Consider the following 18,123-nt stretch of genomic DNA (forward strand, 5'->3'; position numbering starts at 1 on the left):
TGATAGGAACGGACAGAACTTTCTGGTAGACCTTATAATATGGCTAGTCCAAACTGAGATATGCTCTAAGTATGAATAAAATACATGTCAAGTTGAAGACCTAGTATGGGAAAAAGGAATATAAAATAATCTTATTTTTTAAATGTAGGTTGTGTGTTGTAATGTTAATATTTTGAGTGTATTGGGTTAAATAAAATATTAAGATTAATATAAATTGTATTTTGCTTTTTTAAATGTCACTACTAGAAATTTAAAAACTCATATGTGGCCTCTGGATAGATTTTTATATTTCTGCAGTGCTGATGTAAATTGCTCCTTTGGCTTAAAATTGGTCTCACATATTATTCACATTCTACTTTGTCCTAAAAATGTTTTGAAATCCTTACTCAAATTGATTTGGAAGTATATAGGCTTGCTTATGACTTTGCAATGTGTTATTTTATACTTCTATGAGCCAAATTCTTTTCATGACTTTAAAAAAAATTATGTGAAATCAACAAATATCAACCTATAAGTACAAATTAACAATTCAGCAGTTTCAACGATTTTATTATAATGAATATGTTTTGTGACTTTGGAGTCACAATGGCTTACGATGTTGCACTTGTGTCTATATAAGCTTAAGTATGTAATTCACTGAAACAGTTTGTGCTTGGCGTTAAGCATAGATATATGTTGAATTTTGAACCTTTTATTTTTGGAACCCCTTGTACCTGGCAAAAAAATTTTTTTGTGGTTCTGAATTCTCATCTGATGATGATTTACCACTAAATTCATTGTAGCAGTCAATAATATATATGCGTCATCAGGTAAATACTATTGGATGATCTTTGTTTAAGTCAGATTCTAATAAAGAATCTTTGGATCTGTTACCGCTAATGCTTCTTAGTCATACTGCTCTTGTATTTTTATATGCTTTTTAATTCATATTTTAGGCCTCTGATAGGTATATAAATCTAAGAAGCAAAGAAAAAACAAGCATTATTACAAATACACCAAACCCTACCATTATAGCTCATTGTGACTTAAAAGTCACAAAGCTATATCATATGAAAATAATAACAAAATGATTGTTGAATTGCAAACAAATAAGAGATTCTTGATATACAAACCAAGAGCTATTATGTAGGCTTTTCTTGTTTACCATACACCGATAGAAGAAAAATTAACCACAATTGCACAAGATGATTCCTATGGCCTCTATCTGCAGACAACTTGCAAAAGCATTTACTTTGATATCTCAGGTTAGAGTTGATAACTGCTACCAAGAATGTTATTGGTTACTAAGAAGAAATTATATAACAAGATGTATATGCCACCTTGTGGTAAATTAATAAAATATATTAATATGTGACTTGAAAGTTACCCGGGCCCATAGTGTAACTTTGTGACTAACATAGTGTAAATTTCACTGTGTGTACAAAGGGAAATAGAATTGTATTGGAATGGTAGACATATGGTTACCTGTAATACCACATGTCCTTAAATTAATTTTACAATTTAAAAGTTGTGGAAAGAGGTTTTGAATGTAAGCATGTGTTAACCTGAATTTATGCTTATTTTATTTTTGGAACATAGCTTGTAGACCCTGGGGTTAAAGCATGGACACCCACTAAAGGAAAACAGAATGTGATCATGTTTGTTGGATTGCAAGGGAGTGGTAAAACTACCACATGTTCAAAGGTAAATTATACCTAATTTTAAAATAGAGAAGATAGGTTTATATAAATCAAATCTTATGTTACAGCCACCCTTTATAGTATTGTTGCTTTACAGTTTTGTTACTTAATGTATTTATTATGTATTTGTAATAGCTTTTTATAAGATAAAGAAAAGTAATCCCATAGTCTCTTTTGTGATTGCTTTTTATAAGAGTAATAGACTTTTGTATAACTATGTTATTTCTTTTACCGAAAAGACTTTCTGTCCTTTAAGGAGATGAGTATGTGACTTTTTAGAGGGGGAAAAAAATGGAACATTTACCTTATCTCCTATGGCTCATATACGCCCTTTTCACATTGTTACACCCGGCATAATATAGATCTTCATTTTATATATCCTTATGCTAATTTTTAATGTATTATATACCACCCTTTCCTCCAGAATTGGGTGCCTACTCTTTGTTAACATCTTTTGTTTCACAAGCCTTAACTATTTTGTTTAGAAAAAGGAAAAGGTCATTTCTTAGAGGATTATGTTATTTTTTACTTAACACTAATAGTAGTTAACATTTTGTACTATAGTCATTTGTTGCTTGATTGTCTTATATCCTTTGAATGTGATTGTATGGCAGTTAAAATTTAAACTCTTTGGGAAAGTTGCTCTATTTAAAAATTTAATAACATTACTCTTAGGAGAATATGGGTAGTTTTACTTAATTCCTTAAGCAAATAACAAGGATAAATAGAAGAAAAAGTATATATATAATAATTTGTTTTTGTTGGTATTATATATATTTTAATCTTTCTTTCCCAGTTAGCCTATTATTATCAGAGGAAAGGTTGGAAGACCTGTTTGATATGTGCAGACACATTTAGAGCAGGTAAAGTATTGAAATTTGAAAACTTTTTTTTTATAATTTTAATTTTGAATTTTGAAGACTCATTAACTCTTTATCTTCTAGGAGCTTTTGACCAACTAAAACAGAATGCTACTAAAGCAAGAATTCCATTCTATGGAAGGTGGGATTTTGTTTTTTATTTTGATAATCAAGTGTCTCATTTTGTCTTATTTTCTGCTATCTGGTCACATTTTATTTAACTTTCTTTTTAAATCTTTCTTAGATACACATGTGCTCACACAAATATACTCTATATAATTAAAACTAGGTATATTTAATAATAAAGTGATTATTGCATATACACTGTTTTGTGACCTGATTTTCCACATAATCATATGTAATTGAATACTTTATGAGCCCAATTTCAAACTAATGACATTCCTTCATCAGCTTAAATTGCTTAGTCTTTGTTCCAAATTAGATCACTATCCTATATACTGGACCCACATATAAAAACTTTCAAGAAAAAGAGCAAGAGAAAGGAGAGAGGTAAGAAGGAAGGGAGGGAGGAAAGGAGGGAGGGAAGGAGGAAGGCAAGGATGTGAATGGTAAAGATTTCATTACAATTCAGTAATTTTAAAAATAGCTCATTTGGCCCTGGCCGGTTGGCTCAGTGGTAGAGCGTCAGCCTGGCGTGCAGAAGTCCCGGGTTCGATTCCCGGCCAGGGCACACAGGAGAGGCGCCCATCTGCTTCTCCACCCCTCCCCCTCTCCTTCCTCTCTGTCTCTCTCTTCCCCTCCCGCAGCCTAAGCTCCATTTGAGCAAAGATGGCCCGGGCGCTGGGGATGGCTCCTTGGCCTCTGCCCCAGGCGCTAGAGTGGCTCTGGTCGCGACAGAGCGACGCCCCAGATGGGCAGAGCATCGCCCCCTGGTGGGCATGCCGGGTGGATCCCGGTCGGGCGCATGCGGGAGTCTGTCTGACTGCCTCCCCGTTTCCAGCTTCAGAAAAGTACAAAAAAAAAAAAAAAAAAAACAGCTCATTTGACTAAATTCTAATTTTTAAAGCATTTTCTTACATTGCATTGCAATGATTTGAAATTACAGCTATTCTGTAGAAGTTAATCTATGCCAGTGGTCGGCAAACTCATTAGTTAGCACAGCCAAATATCAACAGTACAACGATTGAAATTTCTTTTGAGAGCCAAATTTTTTAAACTTAAACTATATAGATAGGTACATTGTTATTAAGTTAATTAGGGTACTCCTAAGCTGACCCAAGAGCCGCACTTAAGGAGCCAAAGAGCCACATGTGACTCGTGAGCCGCAGTTTGCCGACCACTGAATGCCAAAGAGTACTAAATCAAAAGAGAACATTCCTTTTGTTTTCTTCACACATACAACTAAAAAGTTAACATGGATGTTGAGCAGTCAAGGAGAATAATCCAAGTGATTGTAGATTTCACAATAAGATATATGAAAATATTGAGTATTAAGAATAACTTCGTCACCCTATCTAAACTCTTAATTTTGTATTTTGCATGGAAAGTTATTTGATAGTCCTTGCATATTTAAAATCAGAAAATTTTTATTGATAGAATCATAATTTCTTAATCTACATTTTAATAATATACTTACAGCTTATATCCTTCCTGGGACAATGTGGGGGTATACTTAATAAATTGTTAACTTTTTTTTTGTTAACTTTTTTTTTTTTTTTTTTTTTTTTTTTTTTTTCATTTTTCTGAAGCTGGAAACGGGGAGAGACAGTCAGACAGACTCCCGCATGCGCCCGACCGGGATCCACCCGGCACGCCCACCAGGGGCTACGCTCTGCCCACCAGGGGGCGATAATCTGCCCATCCTGGGCGTCGCCATGTTGCGACCAGAGCCACTCTAGCGCCTGAGGCAGAGGCCACAGAGCCATCCCCAGCGCCCGGGCCATCTTTGCTCCAGTGGAGCCTTGGCTGCGGGAGGGGAAGAGAGAGACAGAGAGGAAAGCGCGGCGGAGGGGTGGAGAAGCAAATGGGCGCTTCTCCTGTGTGCCCTGGCCAGGAATCGAACCCGGGTCCTCCGCACGCTAGGCCGTTTTTTGTTAACTTTTATTACTATAACATGACTCCTCTGATTCAGCCTAGCAGATGAACATTTATTTGTTTGAGAGAGACAGACAGAGATAGACAGATAGGAAAGGAGAGAGGTGAGAAGCATCGACTTGGAGTTGTGGCACTCGTAGATGTTCATTGATTGCTTTTCATATGTGCCTTTACCTGAGAGCTCCAGCTGAGCCAGTGACCCCTTGCTCAAGCCAGTGACTCACACTCAAGCTGGTAAGCCCGTGCTCAAACCAGCGACCTTGGGGTCATATCTATGATCCCCCACTCAAGTTGGATAAGGCCGTGCTTAAGCCAGATGAGCCAGTGTTCAAGCTGGTGACCTCAGGGCTTCAAACCTGGCTCCTCAGCATCCCAGGCTGATGCTCCTCTATCCATTGTGCCACCACCTGGTCAGGTTGACATTTTCATTTTAAAAACCAAAAGTCTAAATGATCAGACCACTTTATTCAAGTTTAACCTGTAGAAGTGTGTCATAACAATTTCAAAGAAACAATATTAATGTACTTCTCATATTGGCTATATTTTTAATACCAAGAAATTGGAAAAACCTTAAATGGCCTACAGTAGAAATTGGAGAAACCTTAAATGATAGAATAACCATCTGATGGAATGCTGTATAGACTAAAAGTCATGTACAGGGAGATTTAATAGTTTTTGTAATGTCTACAAAAGGGTGTTAAATGAAAAAGCATGTGTGAAACATTTTGTAACACAAATTCAATTACTGTATTAAAGAAAATGTGTGAAGCACAAGGTAATATAAATTCAATTACTGTATTAAAAAAATTAAGGGAAACACAACTAAGAAAAGACATGCAGGAGGATCATACAGGATTTTGTAGTTGAAAAACTGGATACTACATGCTGATCTAGAAGTAAATTACTATTTTTGACACTTACTAGATTTTATCTTCTCAATTGAAATTGAGATCATTATGACTTTTCCAGAGTAGATTAAAGGTATATAACAATTTCCTTATAGTTAGTATTTGGAAGTTTTGCTGTTGTGGGTGTTAAATCATTTGTTCATCTTAAATAGCTATACGGAAATGGATCCTGTTATCATTGCCTCTGAAGGAGTGGAGAAATTCAAAAATGAAAATTTTGAAATTATTATTGTTGATACAAGTGGCCGTCATAAACAGGAAGACTCTTTGTTTGAAGAAATGCTTCAAGTTGCTAATGCTATAGTAAGTTGCTTTAATTTAACATTATAAAGAGTTTAGTTACTTTCATTGTAAACCCTGATTGAATTTATGCTTTGTATAAATTATTTTTTGCCTGGAAGACAGATTCTAAGTTATTTATTTTTGTTTTGGGCACCTCCATCTATATGATAAGGACTTAATCCTCTCTACATTAAATATGAAATTTTTATGAGCAAGTATCAGAAAAATAATTTCCTGTCTCATTCATCTTATTAGTATGTATGAGAAAAAATAATGGGCCTGACCTGTGATGGCGCAGTGGATAAAGTGTCAACCTGGAACAGTGAGGTCCCCAGTTCAAAACCCTGGGCTTGCCTGGTCAAGGCACATATGGGAGTTGATACTTCCTGCTCCTTTCCCCCTTCACTCCTCTCTCTCTCTCTCTCTCTCTCTCTCTTAAACGAATAAATAAAATCTAAAAAAAAAAAAAATTTAAGAATTAATCTTTAATAACTATTGAATTTCCTTTCTGTAAATACTTAAATTAAATTAGAAACATTTAAATGGATTTCAGAAATTTTCAAGATGATGCATTTCAAAATATTAATCATCATTTAGTGTCTCTTTAAAATTTGATGGAAGTGCCTGACCAGGCGGTGGCGCAGTGGATAGAGCGTCAAACTGGGATGCGGAGGACCCAGGTTTGAGACCCCGAGGTCACCAGCTTGAGCACAGGCTCATCTGGTTTGAGCAAAGCTCACCAGCTTGGACCCAAGGTCGCTGGCTCGAGCAAGGGGTTACTCGGTCTGCTGTAGCCCCACAGTCAAGGCACCTATGAGAAAGCGATCAATGAACAACTAAGGTGTCGCAAAGAAAACCTGATGATTGATGCTTCTTATCTTTCTCTGTTCCTGTCGGTCTGTCCCTATCTATTCCTCTCTCTGACTTTCTCTGTCTGTGTAAAAAAATTTTAAAAATAAATAAATAAATAAATAAATTTTGGGAGGACAGGTAGTTTATAGGTAATCTGTAGCACATTTCAAACCCATGTACCATTGGGGTAGAGGAAGTGATTCTTTTTTTTTTTTTTTTTTTTTTTGTATTTTTCTGAAGCTGGAAATGGGGAGAGACAGTCAGACAGACTCCCGCATGCGCCCGACCGGGATCCACCCGGCACGCCCACCAGGGGCGACGCTCTGCCCACCAGGGGGCGATGCTCTGCCCCTCCGGGGCGTCGCTTTGCTGCGACCAGAGCCACTCTAGCGCCTGGGGCAGAGGCCAAGGAGCCATCCCCAGCGCCCGGGCCATCTTTGCTCCAATGGAGCCTTGGCTGCGGGAGGGGAAGAGAGAGACAGAGAGGAAGGAGGGGGTGGGGGGTGGAGAAGCAAATGGGCGCTTCTCCTATGTGCCCTGGCCGGGAATCGAACCTGGGTCCCCCGCACGCCAGGCCGACACTCTACCGCTGAGCCAACCAGCCAGGGCGGAAGTGATTCTTTTGTTAATAGTTAATGCTAATAGGTTTCTTTTTCTTTTCCTTTTTCTTTTTTTTCTTGTATTTTTCTGAAGTGAGAAGCGGGGAAGCAGACAGACAGACTACCACATGCACCCAATCGGGATCCACCCAACATGCCCACTCCGGGGCGATGCTCTGCCCATTTGGGGCATTGCTCCGTTGCGAATGGAGCCATTCTAGCGCCTGAGGCAGAGGCCATGCAGCCATGTTTAGCACCCAGGCTAACTTTGCCCCAATGGAGCCTTGGCTGCGGGAGGGAAAGAGAGAGATAGAGAGAAAGGAGAGGGTGGAAGGGTGGAGAAGCAGATGGGTGCATCTCCTATGTGCCCTGACTGGGAATTGAACCAGGGACTTTCACATACCGGGCCAATGCTCTACTACTGAGCCAACTGGCCAGGGCCTCTTTTTTTTTATTTTAAATCAAGTGGGAGGCAGGGAGGTGGAGAGACAGACTCCCACATGCACCCCAACAGGATCCACCCAGCAGCCCCTGTCTCAGGCTGATGTTCTGCCCATCTGGGGCCACTGTCCCATTGCTTGGCAACTGAGCTATTTTAGCACCTGAGGTGAGGCCATGGAGCCATCCTCAGCATCCAGGGCCAGCTTGCTCATTCAAGCCATGGCTGTGGGAGGGGAAAAGGGGGTATAGAAGCAGATAGTCACTTCTCCTCTGTGCCCTGACTGAGAATCAAACCTGGGACTTCCACATGCCAGGCTGACACTCAAGTGTTAAGCCAACTGGCCAGGGCCATAAGCTTCTTTATAGCAATGCCTTTCTTCTTATTATTATTATTCATTTTTAGAGAGGAGAGATAGAGGGAGAGAGAGAGAGACAGAGAGGGAGAAGGGGAGAGGAGCTGGAAGCATCAACTCCCATATGTGCCTTGACCAGGCAAACCCAGGGTTTCAAACTGGCGACCTCAACATTTCCAGGTCGACACTTTATCCACTGCGCCACCACAGGTCAGGCTGCAATGCTATTTTTTTTGACCCACTTGAACAGGGCTAGGGAAATATCTTCATCTCTATTTTATTTATTTTGGTTTCCATGTACACTCTTCTACGTTTTAATATTCTCTGCTTTACTTTTTTGTTCTTTTTGTCTAGAATGTAGTTCTTCCAGATCTTTATATAACTTTTTTCTGTTTATTGAGGTTTTGGCTCAAATGTTACCTCCAGGGAGGCCTTCCCTGACTACCCTATTAAAGAAGTCTCTCACACCTCAAAAATGACATTCTCTATTCTATTTTAATTGTGGTACATACGAAATGTTTATTTGCCTATTAATACCAGTCTCCTCTGAGTAGAATGTAAGTCTCATGAGGACAGGGACTTTCTTGTTCATTTCTTTGTATTAGTACCTAAATAGTGCCTAATAATTAGTGCTTCCTCAATATTTATTGATTGAATGAGTAATTATTTATAATAAATATTTTGTATAGTTTCTAATGATGAAATTGCTGAAAATCAGGAAAATTATTTATCTTTCCTATTTAAATTTTCTAGCAACCTGATAACATTGTTTATGTGATGGATGCCTCCATTGGACAGGCTTGTGAAGCTCAGGCTAAAGCTTTTAAAGATAAAGTAGATGTAGCCTCAGTAATAGTGACAAAACTTGATGGCCATGCAAAAGGAGGTGGTGCACTCAGTGCGTAAGTATCATTGATGCTCTTGTCCTACGTCTTATGCTTATATGGTGTGTGTGTGTGTTTTTGGCTTTCTTATTGATCATTTAAAATATATTCCAATAATGGACTTAATATGGCCTATAAAAGAACTTTAAGTAGAAACAATTTTAGAGTCCCTCTGATATATAGTTCTGTTTTAACTAGTTAAAAGAAACTTGAGCTATGTACCTTTGTCTAATTAACTTTGAAATATGCGAGTTATTTGTTTTATTTTTGCAGAGTTGCTGCCACAAAAAGTCCAATTATTTTCATTGGTACAGGGGAACATATAGATGACTTTGAACCCTTCAAAACACAGCCTTTTATCAGCAAACTTCTTGGTATGTATGGTGGTGGGATACACAAAAACCTTCAAGAAATAGCATGGATATTTAAGGGCAGTTTAGTATTTTTATTCTATGCTCTCAGTACCTACTTCAGGAAATCATTTTCTTCTATGATTTATTTTCCTCACCAGTAAAATAGGGATGATGGTTATCTGCTTCCTGTGTAGAGAGTGGTAACATGAGCTATTAGATGGCAGGTTCTTGGAAATATACGTGGTTGTAGTAACAGCAGTGGTAAAACTTTTGTAATGTCTTCAGGTATTAGAGGGAGCTTGGAATTTGAAATTCAACCCTCAGCCAGAGTCCCTGCTTTACCACTTAATCTCTCTAGCTTCAGTTTTCTCACCTATAAAGTGAAATAGAAATAGCAACCTGCCTATCTCACAGGGTAATTGTGCATGTGCATGTATTCTGTGTAATGTAAAGCAAGTATGCTATTGCTAATTTTATTTTTTGGGGTATTCTAGGTATGGGTGACATTGAAGGACTGATAGATAAAGTCAACGAGTTGAAGTTGGATGACAATGAAGCACTTATAGAGAAGTTGAAACATGGTATATGAGTAGCCAAAGCATTTTCTCTCAGATATCTTCTCTTGATTTCTTTTTAATAAAACTAGTATTAATTTGTTTGAAATGATAAATCTGTTGCTAAAGTCAGTTCCTCAAGTGTTTATTTTTTAGGTGAGTTATATGCAAAACCTCAGACATCTGAGCAATTATAAAATTACGTTTTATTTTTTCTTGTAATTAAATTGTCTTGAAGTTAAAATTGAGGCTTTCATTGGGTTCCTTGAAGTAAAACAGGTTAAAAGTTAGAACATTCTCTTCTATTCTGTTTGTTTACTTACAATTTTTATTTATTTATATTTTGTGACAGAAACAGAGAGAGGGACAGATAGGGATAGACAGACAGGAAGAGAGAGAGATGAGAAGCATCAATTCTTCATTGCGGCACCTTAGTTGTTCATTGATTGCTTTCTCATGTGTGCTTTCACCAGGGGGTTCCAGTAGAGCGAGTGACCCCTTGCTCAAGCTAGTGACCTTGGGTTCAAGCCAGCGGCCATAGAGTCATGTCTGTGATCCCACACTCAAGCCAGCAACCCCTCACTCAAGCTGGTGAGCTTGTGCTCAAGCCAGATGAGCCCGCGCTCATGCCGGCAACCTCTGTGTTTCAAACCTGGGTTCTCTGTGTCCCAGTTCAATGCTATATCCAATGTGCCACCACCTGGTGAGACTGTTCTGTCTTTTAACATCTTCTAGCTTCTTATACTATTCCCCTTTGGATCTATTTTTTATATTGCAGCCAAAATGTTCTTTCAAAATGCAAATCTGATCCCATTACTACCTTTCTTAGGATCTTTTCATTAGCTTCCCATTGCCCTTAGAATGTTTTAAAATGACTGCAATCTAGCCCACCTCTTCCATGGCATGTTTCAACACTGTTCTTAGCATTCCATGTGCCGGTCATGCTGAATTTCTCTCGGTGTCTCAAAGGTATATTGCCAGCCCTCAGCTCTGGGCCTTTGCCCTTGCTAGTTGCCTGTTAGGTATCTTCTCTTCTTTCTACTTCTACCCTCCTCTCCTCAGCCAAACTGGCTAATTCTGCTCATACTTCAGGTTTCTCCCTAAATGTCCTTCAGCGACTACTTACCTGCTTCCTAGGCTAAGTAGAATCTTTTGATGTTTATTTCCATCGCACCCTGTAATTGTTGTATTACTCATCCCAATTATTTGATGTCTTCCCTGCTTGAAGAAGAAGGGAGATTTCACAGCTATATTTTTCATGTTTTATGTTCACAGTATCTACTTCAGTTTCTGGCACTCAGTTGGTCTTTAGTAAATACTTGTTGAATGAAAGAATCTCTCCTTTAGTGCCTGATTCTGTCCCCCTGCCTTCTACTATCTTAACTAGCCCTACCACTGCTTTCACCACCACACTAAAGTGGGTAAAATACTCCTAGTCAGTGTACTTTCTGACTCCTGGTCATTCCTTACATCTCTCTGCATTTTGCTTCTACTCTTAACATCTTATTTATATCTGAGGTCACCAAGGACCTCCTAATTTTCAAATGTAGTGATCTTTCTTTTTCCTTGGTTCCCAATAGTTAATGGTGTTATTTGCCTTTTCTATTTTCAGACTTTTTACTTGGGTTCCATGAAAGTGGATTTCCTATATTATCGTAGGTTCAGTTGTCTCTTCTGTGTAATGGCCAGATACGTATTTCAGCTTTAATCTTCTCTACCACCGTTTAATTCTGAGTTTTTAGCTGCCTACTGGTACATTTCTTTTTAAAGATATTGTACTGCCACTTCAAATTCAGAATGCTAAAAGTCAAATACCTTTTCCATTTATATCTTTAGGACATAAATAGAAAGTACTTTTTCTCCCCTGTCTTGTTAATTCTATTTTTTTTTTAATTGAAGTTAATTTGCATATAATGAAATGCTCTGATCATAAGATATTATTCTATCAGTTTTGACAAATGCACAATAATTCATACTCCATCACGAAACAATATTTCCATTACTCCAGTAAGTTTATTACCCTTCCCAGTATATCATATCGTAGGAATTCTATGGTCTGTCCTTTTTTTTTTCCTCATCTGGTTTCTTTAACTCAGCATAATATTTTTTATATTCGTCCATGTAGTTTTACTTACCTGTAGCCTGTTCTTTTATGGCTAAGTGGTGTATCATCCACAGTCTATCCATTTTCCCATTCATGGACAATTAAGCTGTTTAAGAAACTCCCAAATAATCATCTAAAGTGTTTTTGTTATTTTACATTCTCTCCAGCAATATATGAAAGTTCTGCTTGTTCCACATCTTTTTTTTTTTTTTTTTGCTTTGTTCATTTGATTCCACATATAAGTGAAATCATATGGTACTTGTTTTTCTCTGACTGGCTTATTTTACTTAGCATAATGCTCTCCAGGTCCACCCATGCTGTTGCAAAGGGTAAGATTTCCTTCCTTTTTATGGCTGAGTAGTATTCCATTGTGTACTCCAGCTTTTTTATTCACTCATCTACTAATTGGCACTTGAGCTGCTTCCAAATCTTGGCTATTGTAAATAATGCTGCTGCAATGAACATAGGGGGCCTATATTCTTTTGAATCACTGTTTCGGGTATCTTCGGATGCATTTCCAAAAGTGGAATTGCTGGTTCATCAGGCAGTTCTATTTTTAATTTTTTGAGATAACTCCATACTGCTTTCCACAGTGGCTGCATGAATCTGCATTTCCATCAACAGTGCACAAACATTTCCTTTTCTCCACATTTATGCCAATACTTACTGTTTAGTGGTTTATTGATGATAGCCATTCTGGCAAGTGTGAGGTGATATCATTGTAGTTTTAATTTGCATCTCTCTGATGATTAATGACTCTAACATCTTTTCATATGTCGATTTTTTATCTGTATGTTCTCTTTGGGAAAGTATCTGTTCAGGCTCTTGACCATTTTTTAAATTGGATTGTTTGGGTTTTTTGGTCTTGAGTTTTATAAGTTTTTAATAAACTTTGGATGTTAACCCCTTATCAGATGTATCATTGATGAATATGTTCTCCCACTGAATGGATTGTCTTTTTATTTTTTGATGGTTTCCTTTGCTGTTCAGAAACTTTTTAGTTTGATGTCCCATTTATTTATTTTTTCTATTGTTACTCTTGCCTCGGGATATATCAGAAAAAAAGTATTGCTATGAGAACTGAGATTTTACTGCCTATGTTTTCTTCTATGATTTTTATGGTTTCAAGTCTAACATTTAAGTCTAATTCATTTTGAGTTTATTCTTGTGTATGGTGTAAAAAGGTGGTCTAGTTTCATTATTTTGCATGTATCTGTCCAATTTTCCCAACACCATTTATTAAATAGACTATCTTTACCCCATTGTATGTTCTTGCCTACTTTGTCAAATATTAATTGACCATAGAGATGTGGGTTTATTTCTGGTTACTCTGTTCTGTTCCATTGATCTATATGGCTGTTTTTTTGTCAGGACCTTACTATTTTGATTATTATAGCCCTGTATAGTTTGATATCAGGTAGTATGATTTCTCCAGCTTTGTCCTTTCTCAAGATTGTTGTGGGCTCCACATCTTCTTTAACTTTGGGTATTGTCAAAGTTTTTAATTTTAGTCATTCTAGTAGGTACAGTTTTTCTGCCTTGTTTTCAAGTTTCTTGTGAATTTTTTTATTCCATTTTCTCTGATAGAGTGTAAGTTTCTTTAGAATAGGATCTGTGTATCTGTATATTCTCCACTGCATTCATTCTATCATCTTGCACATAGTAACTGCTCAGTGAATATTTATTGATTGGATATTTCATAAGTGTGCTTCAAGATGAACCCATGATTGCCCTGGCCGGATGGCTGAGTTCGAGCATTGTCCCAATACACAAAAATTGTCATTTCGATTTCTGGTCAGGGCACATACAGAAACAGATAGATGTTTCTCTGTTTGTCTGCCCCCCCCCCCACTCTCTCTAAATAAAAATCATTAAATAAGTTTTAAAAAAAGAAATAAAGATGAATCCACAATTAAGGAAAAGATTAGTTTTATTAAATGAACTGTACATTCTTGAATATATCTGACTCACTTTTATTGTATTTCAGGTCAGTTTACGTTGCGAGACATGTATGAACAATTTCAAAATATCATGAAAATGGGCCCCTTCAGTCAAATCTTGGTTAGTTACCCTAAAAAGTTTTTCCTAACTTCTTTTATTCTTTATTAAAATTTTAAGAACAGATGCCCTTCCTTTAATTACTGTTAATATTTGGGTAAAATACATACTTTAAGACCTTAGTGTCAATATTAAAGCCAATAATTAAATGTCAACACTGTGAACAATCTCAAGCTATTATTGATTTTATGTTTAAATATATCTGTCTTAGGGGATGATCCCTGGTTTTGGAACAGATTTTATGAGCAAAGGAAATGAACAGGAATCAATGGCAAGGCTAAAAAAATTAATGACCATAATGGATAGTATGAATGATCAAGGTAAGATATTAGATTACTTGTTTTGAATTTCAACAAGTTGAGAGTTTTACTATGGTCTTGAGGACAAGATGGGGAAAGACTTAAATTACAAGACTTTTATTAGGTAGATTTATATTTGTTTGAAAGCTCTTACTCAAAGGTTAATGATTAGTAGATGGAATTCACTGAGAGAAAAGTCTAGTATAGTGCTTCTCTGAATTTGGCTAGGTGGCTCAATGGATAGAATGTTGTCCCTGCACACTGAAGTCACAGGTTCAGTCCCCAGTCAGGGCACATAGGAGGATCAACCAGTGAGTGAACAATTAAATGGAACAACTAAATAGAACAATAAGTTGATTCTTCTTTCTCTCTTTTCCACTTCCCCCTCTTTCTTTCCCCATTCTCTTCTCTCTTCCCCACCCCTTCTCTTTTTCTCAAATCAATGGAAAAATTAAGAAAAAAGTAGGGTAGTTCTGTAGTCAAATAAATTTGATGGAATGCTGGGTTATAAAAGAACAACTAGCCTGATCAGGTGGTGGCACAGTGGATAGAGCATCAGACCGGGACGTGGAGAACCCAGGTTCAAAACCCTGAGGTCACCAGCTTGAGCGAGGGGTTGCTCGCTTGAATGTGGGGTCATATCTGTGATCCCATGGTTGCTAACTTGAAGCCCAAAGTCACTGGCTTGAACAAAGGGTCACTCGCTCTGCTGTAGCCCCCAGGTCAAGGCATATATGAGAAAACAGTCAATGAACAACTAAGGTGCTACAACTAGCAGCTGATGCTTCTCATCTCTCTTTCTTCCTGTCTTTCTGTCCCTATCTGTTCCTCTCTCTGTCTCTGTCAAAAAACAAAACAAAAAAAAACAACCAAGTTTATTTATTGGAAGTCTCTTCAGAGCTCTAATATGCTAAAATGAAATGGGATTTATAAGAGAGGGATAGTTTAAGCAATGTTTGCATTTTGTTTACTTTTCCGGCTTCTCAGGTAAAATACATTCATTGCTCTATCTCTAATCCTTTATTATCACTGCCTTCTGTACTTTAGGTCTTTCATCTGGTCTTCATTCCATTAGCATTTCTAGTCCCATGACTCCTTTTTTAAGCAACTTTTTTGATTCAATCCAGCAGGTATACCAAACATACCCTTTTTTTAAGGCCCTCTTCTTTACTGCTTGACTTCTGGCCTTATTTACAAAGAAATACAGGCTTTTGGCATTGAATTCTTTTTTTTTTTTTTTTTACAGAGACAGGGAGTGAGTCAGAGAGAGGGCTAGACAGGGACAGACAGACAGAAACGGAGAGAGATGAGAAGCATCAATCATTTGTTTTCCATTGCGCATTGCAACACCTTAGTTGTTCATTGATTGCTTTCTCATATGTGCCTTGACCACGGGCCTTCAGCAGACTGAGTAACCCTTTGCTGGAGCCAGTGACCTTGGGTTCAAGCTGGTGGGCTTTTTGCTCAAACCAGATGAGCCTGCACTCAAGCTGGCAACCTCAGTGTCTCGAACCTGGGTCCTCTGCATCCCAGTCCAACGTTCTATCCACTGCGCCACTGCCTGGTCAGGCGAATCATTAGTTTTTCATTGCGCGTTGCAACACCTTAGTTGTTCATTGATTGCTTTCTCATATGTGCCTTGACCGCGAGCCTTCAGCAGACCAAGTAGCCCCTTGCTGGAGCTATCGACCTTGGGTTCAAGCTGGTGGGCTTTTGCTCAAACCAGATGAGCCCGCACTCAAGCTGGCGACCTCAGGGTCTCGAACCTGGGTCCTCTGCATCCCAGTTCGACGCTCTATCCACTGCGCCACCACCTGGTCAGGCGGCATTGAATTCTTTTTATCTTTTGCTAACCATTCTTTAAGTTTTTTCAAGGATCTCTCAACATCAATAAAGTTATTTTCTGTATCTCTAGTCTCTTCAAATGTACTGACTTATTTTCTTCATCAGCATATAAATATTCTTAAACTCACATATTCTAGGCTTCTCCCTTATGCTTTTATTCTATTTTTCTTTTCAGATAAGGTTCTTAAAGAACAGTTTATATTTTTAAACTATTGAAATCTGACTTTTGTCTCCGCTATTACTCTGAGATGGATCATACAGTGATTGTCAATAACCTATTGGTCTGCTCCAATGGATACTTTATAGTCTGTTTCTTGACCTATACAACATTGGATGTTAATCACCTTTTTTTCTTAGTTTCTATTATACTATCTTCCCATTTTTACCCCTTAGCTTTCTTGTTAACTCAGTCTCTTCATGGGTTTCTTTCTCAGTACTTTTTTTTTTTTTTTTTTTTTTTTTTTTCTGAAGTGAGAAGCGGGGAAGCAGACAGACAGACTCCCGCATGCACCCAACCAGGATCCACCTGGGATGCCCACTAGGGGGCAATGCTCTGCCCATCTGGAGCATTGTTCCAATGAGACCAAAGCTATTCTAGCGCCTGAGACGGAGGCCATGGAGCCACTTTCACCACCCGGGGCCAACTTTGCTCCAGTGGAGCCTTGCCTGTGGGAGTGGAAGAGAGAGACAGAGAGGAAGGAGAGGGATAAGGGTGGAGAAGCAGATGGGCGCTTCTCCTGTGTGTGCCCTGGTCAAGAATCGAACCCGGGACTTCCACATTCCAGGCCGATGCTCTACTGCTGAGCCAACCGGCCAGGGTCTTTCTCAGTACCTCTTAAGTGATTATATGGTACAGGGTTTTGTCCTCAGGTAGTGTTTCTTAATATTCTTCTCATTTAAAATGTTTTCCCCAAACATATTAACCCAATTAATTTTCATAACAACTCTTAAGGGACAATTCTTGGGTCAAAATCCATTGTTATCTAGCTTTTCAGATTAGGAAACTGAGATACAAGGAGGTTGAGTAATTTCTTAAAATCACTAACTAGAGAGTAGAGAGACTGGGCTTCAAACTCAGTTTTTCTGGATTAAGAATCTACCCTGTAGATCACCTTTTCTCTAGGTGTTCACTAAATGGTGGACAGACATTTTTTTTTTCATGTTTGAAAGTTTTCTGAGTCATATCAGATCCAAAATATGCTTCTCTCTTGGTGATACTTCCATCTATCTCCTCAGTCACCCAACCTAGAAACTAGGGCCAATTTAGATTTATATTCTTGTTGGTTTTCTGCCTAGAGATTCTATTGATTGTGGAGATAGAATTACTGAAGTGCCTAAATTTTCTTTTTTCAGTTGTGTCAGTTTTGCTTTATGTATTTTGAAGCTCTTTTGTTGGGTGCATATACATTTAGAATTATTATGGCTTCTTGGTGAATTGACCCTTTTATCATTATGTATGTAATATCCTCTTTTGTTCTTGATCTATAGCCATCCCTCGCCATATCGTGGTTCACTTTTTGCAGTCTCACTGTGTCACGGATTTTTAAATTATATATATCTAATTTTGTATCACAAATTTTTCACTATATTGCGGGATTTTGTGGTATATTGGTATTTTTATATATTTATTATTTTGATTATTTTTGCGGTAAAATAAGGAAAATAAGTGTGGGAAAGGTTTATAAGAGTGTGGGGAGGGTTTATAAAGCCTTAATACACATATAAATAATAAAATAAGGTCGCTATTTCGCCTATCATGGAGCATTCTGGAACCTCACCCCCTAAATAGACAAGGGACCACTGTACTTTGATATAAATACAACCACTTTCATTTTCCTTCCGTTTTTTCATTGTGTATTTTTTTCCATCCTTTTTATTAACCTACCTATATCATATTTAATGTGAGTTTCATGTTAACAGCCTGCAATTGGGGTGTTTTTTTTCTTTTAATACCTTCTAATAATATATCTAACTGATATATTACTCATATTAGGATT

At 37.8% G+C, this 18,123-nt stretch overlaps 1 protein-coding gene across 2 annotated transcripts in view; it reads left to right on the forward strand.

Annotated features, from left to right (window-relative positions):
• SRP54 (signal recognition particle 54) overlaps positions 1-18,123 on the forward strand; it is a 51,182-nt gene that overhangs the window by 19,760 nt on the left and 13,299 nt on the right. The window contains exons 5-13 of one of the 2 annotated variants that reach the window (XM_066388333.1): positions 1,579-1,683; positions 2,476-2,542; positions 2,624-2,681; positions 5,655-5,805; positions 8,783-8,931; positions 9,187-9,287; positions 9,761-9,847; positions 13,912-13,985; positions 14,194-14,302. In XM_066388333.1, coding sequence (XP_066244430.1) covers positions 1,579-1,683; positions 2,476-2,542; positions 2,624-2,681; positions 5,655-5,805; positions 8,783-8,931; positions 9,187-9,287; positions 9,761-9,847; positions 13,912-13,985; positions 14,194-14,302 — 901 coding nt within the window. The remainder of the gene's footprint in view (positions 1-1,578; positions 1,684-2,475; positions 2,543-2,623; positions 2,682-5,654; positions 5,806-8,782; positions 8,932-9,186; positions 9,288-9,760; positions 9,848-13,911; positions 13,986-14,193; positions 14,303-18,123) is intronic. The other variant, XM_066388335.1, reaches the window with a different exon arrangement.

Source organism: Saccopteryx leptura, chromosome 6, assembly GCF_036850995.1.
Source record: "Saccopteryx leptura isolate mSacLep1 chromosome 6, mSacLep1_pri_phased_curated, whole genome shotgun sequence".
In the NCBI taxonomy this organism is placed as follows: Eukaryota; Metazoa; Chordata; class Mammalia; order Chiroptera; family Emballonuridae; genus Saccopteryx; species Saccopteryx leptura.